Source organism: Vespula pensylvanica, chromosome 6, assembly GCF_014466175.1.
Source record: "Vespula pensylvanica isolate Volc-1 chromosome 6, ASM1446617v1, whole genome shotgun sequence".
In the NCBI taxonomy this organism is placed as follows: Eukaryota; Metazoa; Arthropoda; class Insecta; order Hymenoptera; family Vespidae; genus Vespula; species Vespula pensylvanica.
Window position 1 is genome coordinate 2714186 of NC_057690.1, and position 14133 is coordinate 2728318.

General features: G+C 40.0%; 1 protein-coding gene across 1 annotated transcript; it reads right to left on the reverse strand.

Annotated features, from left to right (window-relative positions):
• Positions 1–7156: 7156 nt before the first annotated feature.
• Positions 7157–13179, reverse strand: LOC122630159 (cilia- and flagella-associated protein 43-like). The gene is made up of 9 exons (XM_043814343.1): positions 13040–13179; positions 11951–12516; positions 11593–11881; positions 11068–11529; positions 10372–11008; positions 9512–10304; positions 9143–9429; positions 8657–9082; positions 7157–8570 (listed from the first exon to the last, which is right to left on the reverse strand). The coding sequence occupies exons 1-9, from the start codon at positions 13177–13179 to the stop codon at positions 7158–7160; spliced, it is 5013 nt and encodes a 1670-aa protein (XP_043670278.1). The 3' UTR covers position 7157.
• Between the last annotated feature and the right edge of the window lie 954 nt (positions 13180–14133).

The following is a 14133-nucleotide window of genomic DNA, read 5'->3' on the forward strand; positions in this document are numbered from 1 at the left end:
CCTCGCTCGGTTTACTCGCGCGAAGAGGCGTAACGAACGAATCGTATACAACCACTGCCGAATCGATTCCTACTCGATGATAGACCTTGCGTCCGGGACGGTACAGAGAGAGAGAGAGAGAAAGAGAGAGAGAGAGAGAGAGAGAGAGGAGTGAGAATTTGCGCGAAGAACTTCTTACCCCCCTATCGGTTATCGGTAATAAATTTAGAAAGAAATTATCGTACGAAGGTAGAAGAGGGTGAGCTCTGGAGGTAGGAGCTTGTAGTAGTCGAGGCAAAACGTAGCTAAGGAGATATTCAAAGGGGTGGGGTAACGCGTTGCAAAGCAAACAACAATAATAATTATTTGATAGGAGAAAGAAAGAAAGAGAAAGAGAAAGAGAGAGAGAGAGAGAGAGGGAGAGAAGAGATAGATAGAAAGAGAAACTTGGCGCGAGCTCGTAATATCTGTAATGGGCCGTTCTACACGAGTGACCTGTCGGCCAGCTCTGAATTAATGGCAGTCGAGATTTCGCGCGGAAACGCGAGAGGGGGTGAACGGGGTAAAGGGCTCTTGGTGGTGAAGAAGGGGCCGGGTGAGGCTCGTTCTTTGAGTCGTGGCTCACGACCGACTCCCCAACCGACTTTCCTTAGCGATCGCGATCCTTCCGCCAACCGACGTAGAAATGCGTGAGGTGAGGAGAGAGAAACATAAAGGGGTGAGAAAGAAAGAAAGAGAAGGAGAAGGCACTTCCATCGCGCTCGTGCCGCCGATCTAGCAAGTAGATCCACGCGAGATACGCGAGCTACGAACGAAGAGACTTCGGAGAGCTCCGTTGATCTCGATCGGGGAAGCTAAGGAGCCCGGCTTCGATCATGTCGATCGTGTTCAAGCGTTTATGGGACGAGTCGCGATCGGATATGTCTTGACGGGCATGGGAGAATTTCTTTTTTCTTTAACATTCCTTCTTTTTCTTTTCTTTTTTCTTCTTTTTTTCTCTTTGTCTCTTACATCTACTCGATTGAATCGAATACCTTGCAAGTAACCGTTCTCGATATCGATAGAAACGCTTTCAACCACACACCATAGTACCGACAGACCACAAAGAAATACATCTCGTGTTATAAAGACGATTTACGAATAATAATATATTGGACATTAATTCTAATCTTTTTCTTTTCCGAGATAATCATACCGAATGGTCGACATAACAAAATCGATCATAAAAATAAAAAGGAAAGAAAATTAGTGTTACTTACGTGGTAAGACCAACGGCGAATCATTAGCAGACAAGATCTAGGAAAAGGAGGAGAAGAAAAGAAGAGAAAGACGAGGAAAGAAGAATTCTTACCATTAGAAGGGAAATATTAGCATGCAAGGGGCCGCATCGTGGCTCGATATGCGGCATCGTGTGATCGGAGTCGCAACATTGTCGAGATCTCGTAGGGATTGGCATGCAACTCGTTACGAAGCCGGCACACGAACGCGTGTGATCAAGAGAGAGAGAGAGAGAGAGAGAGAGAGAGAGAGAGAGAGAGAGAGAAAGAGAGAGAGAGAGAGAGAGAAGCATGGTGCGGGAGAATGGTCGCGTGCAGCCGATCCGTAACCCATTGAGTTCCAGAGCCAGTGCATCGCACCTAAGGACTCGCTCGGAATTCGAGGACGAGAGAGAAACCCTTCTCCTTCCCTCTGCGAGCTCAAACGTTAAGCCTCCTTATCGAATAAACCATCTTCGTCATATATATATATATATATATATATATATATATATATATATGTATGTATGTATGTATATGTGTATGTATGTGTGTATGATATATAGGTATAATATACGTAATAAAATTTAAAAGAGGAGGATCAACGATTTCATTCTCACACATACACACATATATATATAAAGATAGAAAAAGAGAGATTAGTCCTTTTTATATTTAGTTTTAGAATTCTTCTTACAATGATTCTAACGATAACGTAAAAAGAAAGAATAACATAGAAGGGAGCGAGATAGCATGAGAAGAACAGGGACCATCTGGCAACTCGTTTTCCCAAACGGTGTGTAAGATGAGGAAGAAACGAGGAGTAGGACGAGAAATAAGGAGCAGGAGTATATAATGATACAGTGTGATCCTTAGCTAACGGCTGGGATCCTCCCGCTCCTAATTAAAATTCGCCAAAGGAATACATTATGTTGCTGGCTCTCTCTCTCTCTCTCTCTCTCTCTCTCTCTCTTTCTCTCTCTCTCTCTCTCTTTCACTCTTTCACTTGGTCTTTTTCTTTATCTCTTTCTTTGTGGTCGCACCGCGACCCACGCTTGAGAACGACGCCCACCGTGAGGCCGATTTGACACTTCATTATTCGCCGGCACTGCGGAGGCCTGTCATTAAAACGAGATTAGTCCCGTAATCGTAAAAGTTAGCTTGAGTTTGGACGTAGTCCATCGAAGAGTCGTCGACTCTAGACCGTTCAGGATCGATTCTTTTTTTTCCTTTTTTTCCCCCTTCGTTTTGTTCTCTTTTCCATTTTTGTTTTCTTTTCCAACTAAGGGAAGTCTTCGAACTTCAATTTTCTTAACTTTTTCCTTCTAATTGGTTACTGACGATAAATTCGTTCAATTTCCATAACGTCATCAACGGGTTGTCTAACGTTGTCTTCACTCTGCCTATGTTTATAAGTGAAATCTTTTTTCTTTTTTTTTTTTTTTCTTTAACTTTTTAAGAGAAACGTTACATAGAAACGACTGGAGAAAATGTAATGCAAGTCTCGTCGAAGAAGAAAACGGGAAAACTTTCAGAGTGGATGGCGTGGGCTCTTAACATAGGGTAAAAGGGGATCGTTTTATACGATTTTATAGCTCGTGGCAGGCAGACACGGGTAATACCGTAAAGGAGGGATGAAACTTAACTCGAATCGAAACGCTAATGTATACGCGTATGCACGCGTACCTACGTATATATATATATATGTACACATATGTACATACATGTGCGTGTATATTTAAATATAGATATGTATTATATATAGATATATATACACATCGTTTCCTGAATCGGGGTTAAGCCACGCTTCGCTGAATTTTGTTGAACAAGAGGATGCAACGTCGTGGTGGTTCAGTCAAATCCGCCGAAAACAGACAAGGGTGGCGCACGTTACCGGCAACGCGTCCCATCCGATTTTCAAGCGGCGTACGTCGACTCCGTGCATACGTAAATGCCTTTCGAGCTGGTGGCTAAAATGCCACCAACGTGTCCAGCTTATCGAGGATTAATGTCACGTCCTTGTTCTCGGCCAATGGAAACTCTACTGTCCTTCTTCTTTACCAAATGTCCTCCCTATCCTTTTTTTAATAAATTCAATCAATTGACATGTCGTATATTTCCGATTTGTTACGAAGCTATAATTTTTACGATATTGTAAAATTATCATTGAATTATGATATAAACGGAATATGAAAATCGATGATATAAAAAGCAAAAGAACGTATGGACTGAACGTAAAACGTTAAACTGTGAGAGAAAAAGATGGGAAATACGAAGAAAATAAAAGAGGGAAAAAGAGAAAAGAGTTAGAGTCGCCTATCTTTTTCGATCTTTTTGCGAAAAAGGAGAGTTTACTACCGCTCGGTGCCTTCTTCTCCCTAAGGTCTCCGAAGAATACTCACTCCTTTGTCTCTTTATGGTCCGAAAGTGGCCCGTGGAAGAGAGCGATGCACCGTGCAAGTCCGCTGCCGCCATATCGACGCCGCCGCCACCGCCACCGCCACCACCGCCACTACCGCGGTTACAGCCGTCTTCTTCTTCGACGCCACGAAGAAGTACGGTCGGATAATAACGAGTTTCGCTGTCGTCCTTTCGCCCTTCGCGTAACGCGAGTCGTAAAGTCGAGCGTGCGCTCTTCTCCTCGAGCTCTTCTTCCCATGTTTCTTTTTTCCTTTTTCTTTTTTTTTTACCTTTCCTTCCTTCCTTCTTTCTTTCTTTCTTTCTTTCTTTCTTTCTTTCTTTCTGTCTGTCTTTCTCTCTTCTTCTCTTCTTTCTTTCTTTCTTTTTTCTCTCTTATTTTCTTTCTTCCTTTCTCCAGCCAATCATTTTTCTCCTTCTTCCTCGCTGATGTAGACGACGATGTCAAATTTTTATTGCACCAACCAGCCACTCTCAAATAACGTCAGTACCTGCCTTCCGGCATGCTTTTCGGCAATTTAGAACGTTTTTTCCTTCTTCCTTTAGAAATCCACCCAAATTATCGCGATTGAGTGATCTCGCTTGACCTGCTTCCCTCGAAAAGACTCTTGAAACGATACACATTTGTCTCGAGCGTTTAACAGTCATGAAAATTTTAAGTGCCGACATCTGTTCTAATTGAAACCATGTTTTTAAATTCTTTCTATCGGAATTTACATCGTTTTGTTAATGGTATAATTTTAATCATTATTTAGAGATTACTTCGAATCGAATCGAGATTAGAAATTCATTATTTTTTAGTAACACAGAACGGTACTCGATCGTATACCAATAGAAAGAGTAACATGTTCGAAAAGTTTCAAGAGGAAAAGTTGCAATATCGTCATGAGAAAAGTAAATTTCTGATCTCTCGATCGATAGAATAATTAAGGATTTGAAATGGATAAAAGCGCGAACTGATATTACTTGCGTTAAGACGTGTAATTAAGTATAACCTCTTCGTTGAAAAACAGATTATTACGAGCAGGTAGAAGGTAAGAATTCCTGGGACAGATCTCTTCGTGATGCTACGGAACTTCACGACGTACAACCAGAAGGCTGTAGAATTCTGCAGATTATGAAAGAAGATTGAAGATAAACATGGGTCTCGTCGGAGAAAATTTATAGAGAGAAGGCAATAAATTTGATAAATTAAATATTTGAAATTATTGTATTAAACTACAAAAAATTATCAAGAAACAGAAATGTTCCTTCTTATTAATTACACCAGGTAATTCGACAATTGATATAACAAATACTTTCTCACGCGTTCCCCAAACATTCGTAGATTTGTACAAACAGAAAAATTTGGGTTCTCGTACGGAATAGCAGAATCGACAAACCATACCATTGTGCATACATTTGGTATAACAGCATGTTCCTGTGTTATCCTACGGGACACGGAGAAAAGACCACGGGTAGGAGGGGTGAAGACGCATTACCAGATTGCCTCACGCCGCTCGTATTCACCGGTCTTTTACATTCATGAAGCTTTTATTCGCTTGATTTGCCTATACGCTTCTCGTATTCACGGCTCTCGATTTGATTTGCATTGATTGGAGTGCTGCCCTTTTCGATACCCGACCGGTCTCTTCTATCTAACGCGACGTTATAGCGAGCACACGCGTATCCTGTTTGGTCGTACAATGAGAAGCGTTGATCGTATCCATGGAATAATCCTTCGAAAAATCGAAAACAGAAAAAAGAAAAAAGAAATTACTCAACTCTACGTAGTTTTCGTCGGAGCTTTTCTCTACTACGGTGCATAGGGATCATCGATTTAAATTCTTCATGCATTCGCTTTGAAATAAACTAAATTTATTCTATGGATATGGAAAGTTTACATGGCTTTTTTTTTATTAAATTATTTAATAATTTCCAATAACCAATATATCGTTTCATATCATTTTCTATAATCAATAGAATGGAAAGTATCGATCGATTTTTTATCATGCAAATTTATCAAGTGATCTAGGAAAATAATATAACTTGGCCGACAAATTTTATCGACTGGTAGCAATACTCTTGGTTGCATCGCAATGACGAACGACTATGGCAAGCATGCAAGTATCTCGCGTTAAGGTAATTTCGGTCGTAACTAAAGACCGCAAAGGTCTTCGACGAAGAACATCGTCTCGATTCGTCGATGATTTATGCCAGGCCATGCGGGAATGGCTACTTTGAAGTACCAACCAAGCGAAAGTTCTTACCGACCAAGAGGAAGTTCGAAAAGTCGCTAGTAAAAGAGTGCTAAGTATTCGATAAAAAATTATTCGCTAGAATAAATTATTCGGTATGAAAAATTCTTCGACGATGGTTCGAGAATAGTGGTATAGTAACAAACTATATAGATACTACGATTTCGAAAAAAAAAAAAAAATTAAAATAATTCTAATCAAACGGAGTATCACCGTTCGACTTTTCGAAACTTTCGTTTACGAAGACAAGTTTAGAGATTCCATCGTCGGAAAACGAAAAAGGGCTACCGTTTGTCGTAATGTCCTGTCATCTAACACGACCGTCAAGCTCGATGATTAATCGATTTCTCGACAAGAAGGAACCTGTCGACGATCGAGAGAAGAAAGAGGGGAACGAACGTGAGCAAAAGATGCCGACGAGAGACGCAAAATATTTGGGGACAAAACCCGAGTGGCAAGACTGAGTCATTAATAAAAATCATTCTCTCGTTAAACTGAAAATATTTGTACCTTGCAGTCGTCAGGAACACCATGAACACCCTCGCGGCTTGTGAGATCCTGGATGAACACAGATGAAAAGAGAGTAAGGATAAGCGAAGATCAACGTTTAATCGTCACGGAATGAGTATGAGTTTTTTTTCTCTATATTTTTTCTTTTTTTTTTATATACCGTCTCTTTTTGCATGTATGCGTGTCTCTCTACTCTCTCTTTCTCTCTCTTTTTGTACTTTACGCGCGGCATCGAAAAAAGGTGGGCCACCTGGAAACTTCCCAGATGAAATTGATTCGTACGCGTACTTCGCGGCGACCTGGACCATGATCGTAGCATCATTCATCTCGCTCCTATACTATTAGTACTGTTATTTATGGTTTAAAAAGTCTATAGATCGTGGTAGGCTATTATGTATCCGTATCGAGACCACGTCCACCGTCGTTGATTTATGTGTCCGCGCAAATTGCCGCTTGTCCTTTGTAAGACGTTGGAAAACTTGGACGATTAAATCCCTGGCTAAGAGTATGGATTGTAATTTAGCCAAGTAGAAAAGTTCTCGTTATTCGATAACGTTTATCTTAACCATAATTAAATTGCTCCGCGTTACAATTAATGCTATGTGATATTTTTCGAAAGGTTTATATATTGATCTTTGATATAAAACGATGAAATCTCGTTTTTATAAGAAACAAGTAAACGGCTTTTGCGAACCAATAGGAAAATCATAACGATGGCGTGAAATCGAGTATATGTCGAATAAGAGTGATCAACGTTTCAACAGGGCTTCTTGTTATCGTCGGAATCGTCGAGTCTTCTAAAGAATTTCAACGCCGGATAACGTCGCAATCGTAATAGCTCGTGTTCTGTCTGCAGAGCCAAGAGCTCGGTATAATTATCTTGAAGTTTCTTGATCAGATTGGATCTCTTCATAAGAATTTGTATCTTCCGGTCCACGTACCGACATTGCCTATCCTCACCGATAAGATCACGGCTGTACTCCATCTTGCACCTCACCACGTTCATGTTCACGATCATGCGATCGAGAAAATCGTTTTTCTTCTTGATAGTCTCGATCTTTTTATCGACCTCTTTGAGTTTCTCGGCCCATTCATTGAGACTCTTGCCAAAATAATTCTGCAGCATCTCGAGTTCCCTTTCCAAACGTTGGGCAGTTCTATCCTCCCTCAAATTTTTGGCCTTTCGTTTCAAGTATATCTGTATTTCCCTGGTGAGGTTGGTGCCCTCGACGAAGTGTAGATCGTCTTTGAGATCTTCGATTCGCATCTTCAAAGCACGATGCTCCCATTCTTTGTTTCGAACTGTCTTTTGAAAACTGATCGTATGCTCCACTGCCTTTAGTTTACGTTCTCCCGCCTCTGCGATCAAAACGTTCACATCATCGACCACTTTTCTAGGTATAAAGATCGCGTTCAAGGTGTCCTCGCAACGACCATGTAAATCTATCTCCACCTGGCCCAATCTCATGACCAACTGAATCTCGGTGTTCACATCGAACATCCTTCTATCTTCTTTCATTTTACTTAATACTTTTCTCATTTCGCGTGTTCTATGTTGACAATTCTTCACTTTCACGCCGTAGGCACGTACTATCTTCTCCGCCTGATTTATCTCAGCCTGTTGAGCCTTTATTCTCAATTCCAAATCGATTCGCTGACGTCGAATTCGCGTTAAATGTTCCCAGATAGAATCTTCTATCAAAGATGGCAATGTGCTTGGTCGTACGTCCAATTCGTCCAGTAATTTCAAATATTCGGTGCATATCCTTGGCAAATAGACCAATTTTATTCGGTTCAAAACGCATTTACCAAGATCGAGTAAATCAGACATATTGACGTTTTTCAAACTCGTTTTCGGTCGACGCTTATACTGACGTAAGATAAGTTCCACGGATGATTTTCCCAAAGACGGAAATTCTAATCTGAAATTCTTGTTCAATATTTTTTCGCGATTGAACATTGCTTCCAATGGACTTAACAGACTCTTCTGAACATTTTCGAAAGATTCCAATTCCTTTTTAAGCGTCATCTCCAACGTTTCATTCTCCTTAATTTTATTTCTCACCTTCTCGTAGCTTTCAATATTCTTGACGCGATTGTAATTTCGTATACGACCGCGTACGTAATGAAGTTCCATTTGTTTTATCGCAGCTTCCAATTTCATTCTCAACTAAAATGTTATCAGGATAATGTTATATGAAATTCAACTAATAATTTTATAATAAAAATCGTTAATATATTAGTTCCTTTACAAACCAGAAATACTTCGTCTAATTTGGCATTAAATTTATCAATGCCTTCTTGCAAAGAAGATTCCAATTTCACATAATCAGCTTGTAATATCCTTTTGTAATGTTCTCGTTCTTCCAAACGATTCTTAACGTCGTCTTCATACTTGTTAACTGCCCGAATATCTTCAGCTGTGTAATCCTCTGGCTTTTTGATCAGCATGCACTCGGGTTTTGGTATGTCTTTCTTAATAATGTCTTCCCATCGAACCTCTAACACACCATCCATCATTGCCATCAGTGCGCGCTCTCGGAAATCATCGGCTAGCAACAATTGTCTAATCCTTTCGGCTTCGGCTTCCTGTTTATCTAAAATTTCTTGTAGCGACGGTGAAATGTAAGGTTTGACCTTCACTTCGCTATCCAAAACTCGTATGACTTCCTCAGGTTTTTCCTAATTTGATAATTCGAATGAAATATTTTTGATCTCTCCAAAACTAAATGATTTTTATACCTTAATGTGCCACGTGGGTACCAAAGGCACACGTGGTATCGATTTATTGAACATGATTTTTAATTCAGAATCAATGTAATGTATCCTGTTGATTTTATCTTGTATCACTTTCATTTCGCGTTCCTTATTCTCATAAATCTCATTAAAAATCTTATTGAAGTAAGATCGGAGTTTGTTGCAATCGTCCATCAGGTAATGATTATTCAGTATCACCTGACCGAACCCATAACATTCCATCTGCGGATAATAATAAGGGGATTGCTCGATGAACCGGTAGCCCGTCATACCTTTGAACAAAACGAAAGAGATGGACGTTAAGTATTAATACGAAAGATCCAATCGATGCGTTCCAATCTGTCGGTTTTCTACCTTCGAAAGCCCTTTCCTCTGCCAGTTTTTCCTCGTCGATCTCACGTTCCTCATCTTCCAAGAGTTCGCCCAATTTTATCCTTTCTTCGCGATCCAATTTTAAAGGATCAACTAATGAGAGTTCAAGCTGAGATTCGGTGTACATTTTCCAAAATTGAAAATAATTCGCTTTAGCGATACTATTGAGAAAGGTTTTTTGAAATTCCGCGTACTCGATGGCTTCTTTAACTTCCGGGTTTTCAAGAACGGATGAAAAATTCGTCACTTCGAGAGAATTCAATATCGAAAAGATCGATTTAGCAAGAATCTTCTGAGAATCCCAATAAGTTTTTTTGATCCAATCGGCAATGTGGTCCATAGAACTGCATTCAAACTCGTACTCCAGTCGCTTATCTTCTCGAGCGTTCTTCGCTACTTTCATCGCGTGTTCGCGCTCGACCTTGTCGAGGTCGAAAGCCGACACCGGTAACCTCTCCAGCTCCGGAACGATTTCGTTCTTATTCAGCAGTTCTACGACGTCGTTCTTCAGAATCAAGAAGTCCTTCATTATGCTTGTTCTTTCCTCAGCACATGCAGTTTCTTCTGCCTCTAATTTTTCCTTTGCTATCCACTCGACCCAGGTCAAATCGATCTCCTCTTCGAATTTATTTAATCTTCGCTTGGCTGGATTCAGTAGATTTACTAACGATTGATTCAAGCTAGCATAATCATCATATACCCTTTTTTTCTCTTTCTCGGATTCGGAATCATTAACGAGATATAATTTCTTTGTGATATCTTCTTGCTGATCGGCCTACGCTAAATGAAAAAAGTTTTACTTAATTTCGATAGACGACCGATTAAAATAATATTAATTTTACCACTTGCTCCACTTTCTTCATTGCGATTAACGACCCATCGTGACCAAGGACAACAGCTAAGTTAGCACTAGAGTTAACTAGACCTTTCACAGATCCAAAGTCATACCTATGATGTGTCATTATGACCGCTACTATTTCACTTATTGTCTTATTCCTGACAATGATCACACCATCGTACGCGGTCGTCGTTAGCCAATTACGATCGGTGAAAAGATGAGCACATCGAAAATAATGATTCGTTGACTTTGTCCTAACGATTTCGATCTCTTTCGATGTTGTTTCTAATAGTTTTAATATTTGAAGTTGTCGTGTGAGATATGGTGTACCCACTACCAACTGATAATTTCCTGGTACGTTGTACAAATTACGAAAACGACTGTGTAAATTTAATATTCCGATATACTCTTTCATTTGAACTTGCTTCTTCGACACATTATAAACGAAAACTTGTTCTCCGACGAAATATTCCATCGATGTAACGGGTATAACGTATATTCTAAATCCCTTTTGAGTATCACACAGCAACACATCGGTAATTACTTTTTTTACACGAACTTGACCTACCACCGTATACGAAGTGTTTTTCAGGCTGATGCAAAAACAATTACCAGATTTTGTATCGCTGACGACTAGGGACCTGTTATAAAACAAATTTGACGGATTAAAGAAATATTTTCGATCAAAATTATATCAAACCTTCCGGACGAAGAAAATTTTATTAAGTTCAACGCCTTTTTATGTAGTCTCATGTTTACGATAATCTCAGGATTCTTTGGATTATTCATACATATGAAAAGTACTTCACCCTCGTTAGTGGTTAACACGATAAGAGGATAATCTGGATGAGAAGCTTGACAAGAAATATCACCGATCGTTTCTGGAGAGATCCTTGCTATTTCTACTCCAGTATTGCACTCTAATACTGCTAAGTCCTTAGAATTGTCGCTGATTACTACAGCGTGATGACACCAAGGATATATAAAATCAATGTACCGATAATTAGCACCGTGATAATAGTATTCTTTTATCAACGGTTTTCTATGACTCTCCAAAAATTCAATTTGTATCAAATATCCTTCGAGAGTGTAATAAAACAACCAATCGTTCTTTAAAGGAGATGCTATCAACATATAAGGTTTTTTCGTAGATTTAATACACCTGTTGATCAGGACATAAAACAAATACAAGTTCGAACGTTTTTTAATTATGAAAAGCACGTACCACTCTTTATTCCAAACATCAGTATTAATATATTTTTTATAATAGCATAATTCGCAAAATGTAGTCTTCAAGATTATTCCATCACGATACCAACAAATACTTGGCATTTCATAATCTTCGCATAACCCACAATGTTGTGAGTGAACGATAAGATACACATTCGTGCCATCCTCATTACTCAAATATATATGTCCGTCGTGATCAGTTATCGCCAATATAGGATCACCTGCTAAAGGACACCAATCTATCCAACGTATCAGCTCATTTTTTGGTAGTTTTATCTCGTGATCTGTACTGTACATTCTCAATCTTATAAAATTAAAAATGCACATCGGAGGAATCAAATCTAGTTACATACCTTTGAGAATGTAAGACTTGCTGATTACATCGAAACTCCAAATGAACAATTCGCCACAAGTTTTGCCCAATTGAGCTATAAGCGTTGGACCAGTTTGATTGATTCTAAGTATCTGTTCAATGTCATTGGGCATACGCGTGTTAACATTCATAATTTTTTCACCAGTTCTCCAACACCAGAGAATCATTTCAAAATGAGGGTAATAACCCATTGACACGAGATAATCGGTTGCAGTGAAGGCAATAGCCGAATATCCGTTTATAGATCCTTGTACGCATTCGGAAATCTTATTTAACGAAGGATAAGCGAAAATAAGGATTCTAGGTTTGAGGGATTTCTCAGAAAACGCAAAGATTTGAATCGTAGGATGTGCTGAGAGACGGCAGACACCATCGCCCGTATTTTGATTTGAACAACGTTTTATAAATCGTTTTTTCTGATTAATGTGAAAGAACGTTATGTGAACTCCACTGGACCAAGCAAGAATATCTTTGCCTATCCAAACCATTTCTTGAATCTTTTCACCGCGCGTCCAACATGGTATCCACGTGCTTTCGGACATTTCTCTGTTTATTAATAATAACCTCGAAAAATCTTTACACCTTTATGCAATTTGCTTGATGTTTCGAGGTGAATGTAGTTGACAATGGAACTTCGAGAAATTTCGTTTTTCACAAATCGATACGATCGAGGGAAATCGATGGGACTTGAAATAGAATCGTAATTAAATATAATTAAAAATAGAAGTAGTTTTATTCGAGATGAGAGATCGAGAACGAGTTAATCGGCCACGTTCGCAGACTCTTATCGGTTAGAACGAGGTCCCCGGCAAAGGTGAGTTTGGCAGGCTTAAGACAAAAGGTGATTAGGATACTCGGAGTCGATGCTGGTTTATAAAGACCCCCATAGCGTAGCGTGATGAGGTCAAGCAGCAGGGAGTCATCCGTATAGCAGAGCCCGATCAAAAACTTATCCTTGCAACGTGATATACTGCCTGCTGTACTGCTTGCTGAGACTGTTTTTTTTTTTCTTTTTCTTTCTTCGTCTTTCTCTCTCGTTCAACGAAGAAAGGCCTGCATGGAGTCTTACCCTTCTGAGACTCTGCCCTTTGCGTATCCACGACTGAAAGATGCGTGTTTTGCGTTGATCGTAGGACCCAAACCTACGGTCTTGCCATTAAAGTGACACCCGCTGAGACGCGTATTTGCATAACTTATCGTCATCGACATGATCATTGACGCAGACTCCCTTTTTCGGTATTTAGAGACGAGGGAGATAATATACATAGTTACATGTATGATTGAACTTTCTTCTGAATCTTGCGCTAACAGTATCATCAACGGTACAGTAGTATTGTAGTAACAAGAGGTTCTGAGACATACAGAAGCTATAGGATCGAAGATCCTTTGGTATCTGTACACGTGTGTGAACTGTGGGAACACACGAATCCGAAAGGAAGAAAAAAAGAAACAGAGAAAAAGAGAAAGATCAAGGGAAGGAGAGAAAGAGTCGTCGAATAAGGAAGAAAACAAGGAAGAAGAAGATGAAGAAAGGGTGAAAGAGAGAGAGAGAGAGAGAGAGAGAGAAAGAGACGGCGGGTAACATTTAATCAGAGCCCACGGTGAAGTACACGGTACGCGTATGTATATAGAAGCGGTATATGGTTCGGTTAGTTTTTGCTTGGGAGGTTGCCTGGAAATTGGCGCCAAATTAGTAAGGAGGACGAGGCGAGGCTCACGGTGCCTTGGGCTGCGTGACGCGAGACATTAAAAGTAACCTCTGCTCTTGTACACCCCCGTCCCTTCATCCCGGATTTCTTCCACCCCAAATCGGCCTCCTCCTCGTCTGCAGTCCTCCTCCTCACTCCTCCTCTTTTCTCCTCCTTCTTCTCCTTTACTTCTTCCTTCCTCTCCTCCTTCTTTCTACCCATCGAATTCACAACAACAACTACCACCACCACCACCATCACAACCATCAGCTAGCACCATAACTTCCACTTCCATAGACAACGTCCGTGATCCGTGGTGCAACAAAACGAGAAGATTTAGAAGAAACTCTCTCTCTCTCTCTCTCTCTCTCTCTCTCTCTCTCTCTTTCTCTTGCTTTCTTTCTGACTCACCACGGTAATCACTACCGTCCAACGAAACTGAAAGAAAGAAAAGAAAGAAATAAAAAAGGATTCG

Excerpts from the sequence above, each read along its gene's own strand:
- LOC122630159 (XM_043814343.1), bottom strand. The coding sequence starts at position 13,179 with ATGTCGATGACGATAAGTTATGCAAATACGCGTCTCAGCGGGTGTCAC. Across the intron at positions 11,530-11,592 it reads GATGTTTGGAATAAAGAGTG|GTGTATTAAATCTACGAAAA; the intron begins GTACGTGCTTTT and ends CCTGATCAACAG. Across the intron at positions 9,083-9,142 it reads TACCCACGTGGCACATTAAG|GAAAAACCTGAGGAAGTCAT; the intron begins GTATAAAAATCA and ends TTATCAAATTAG.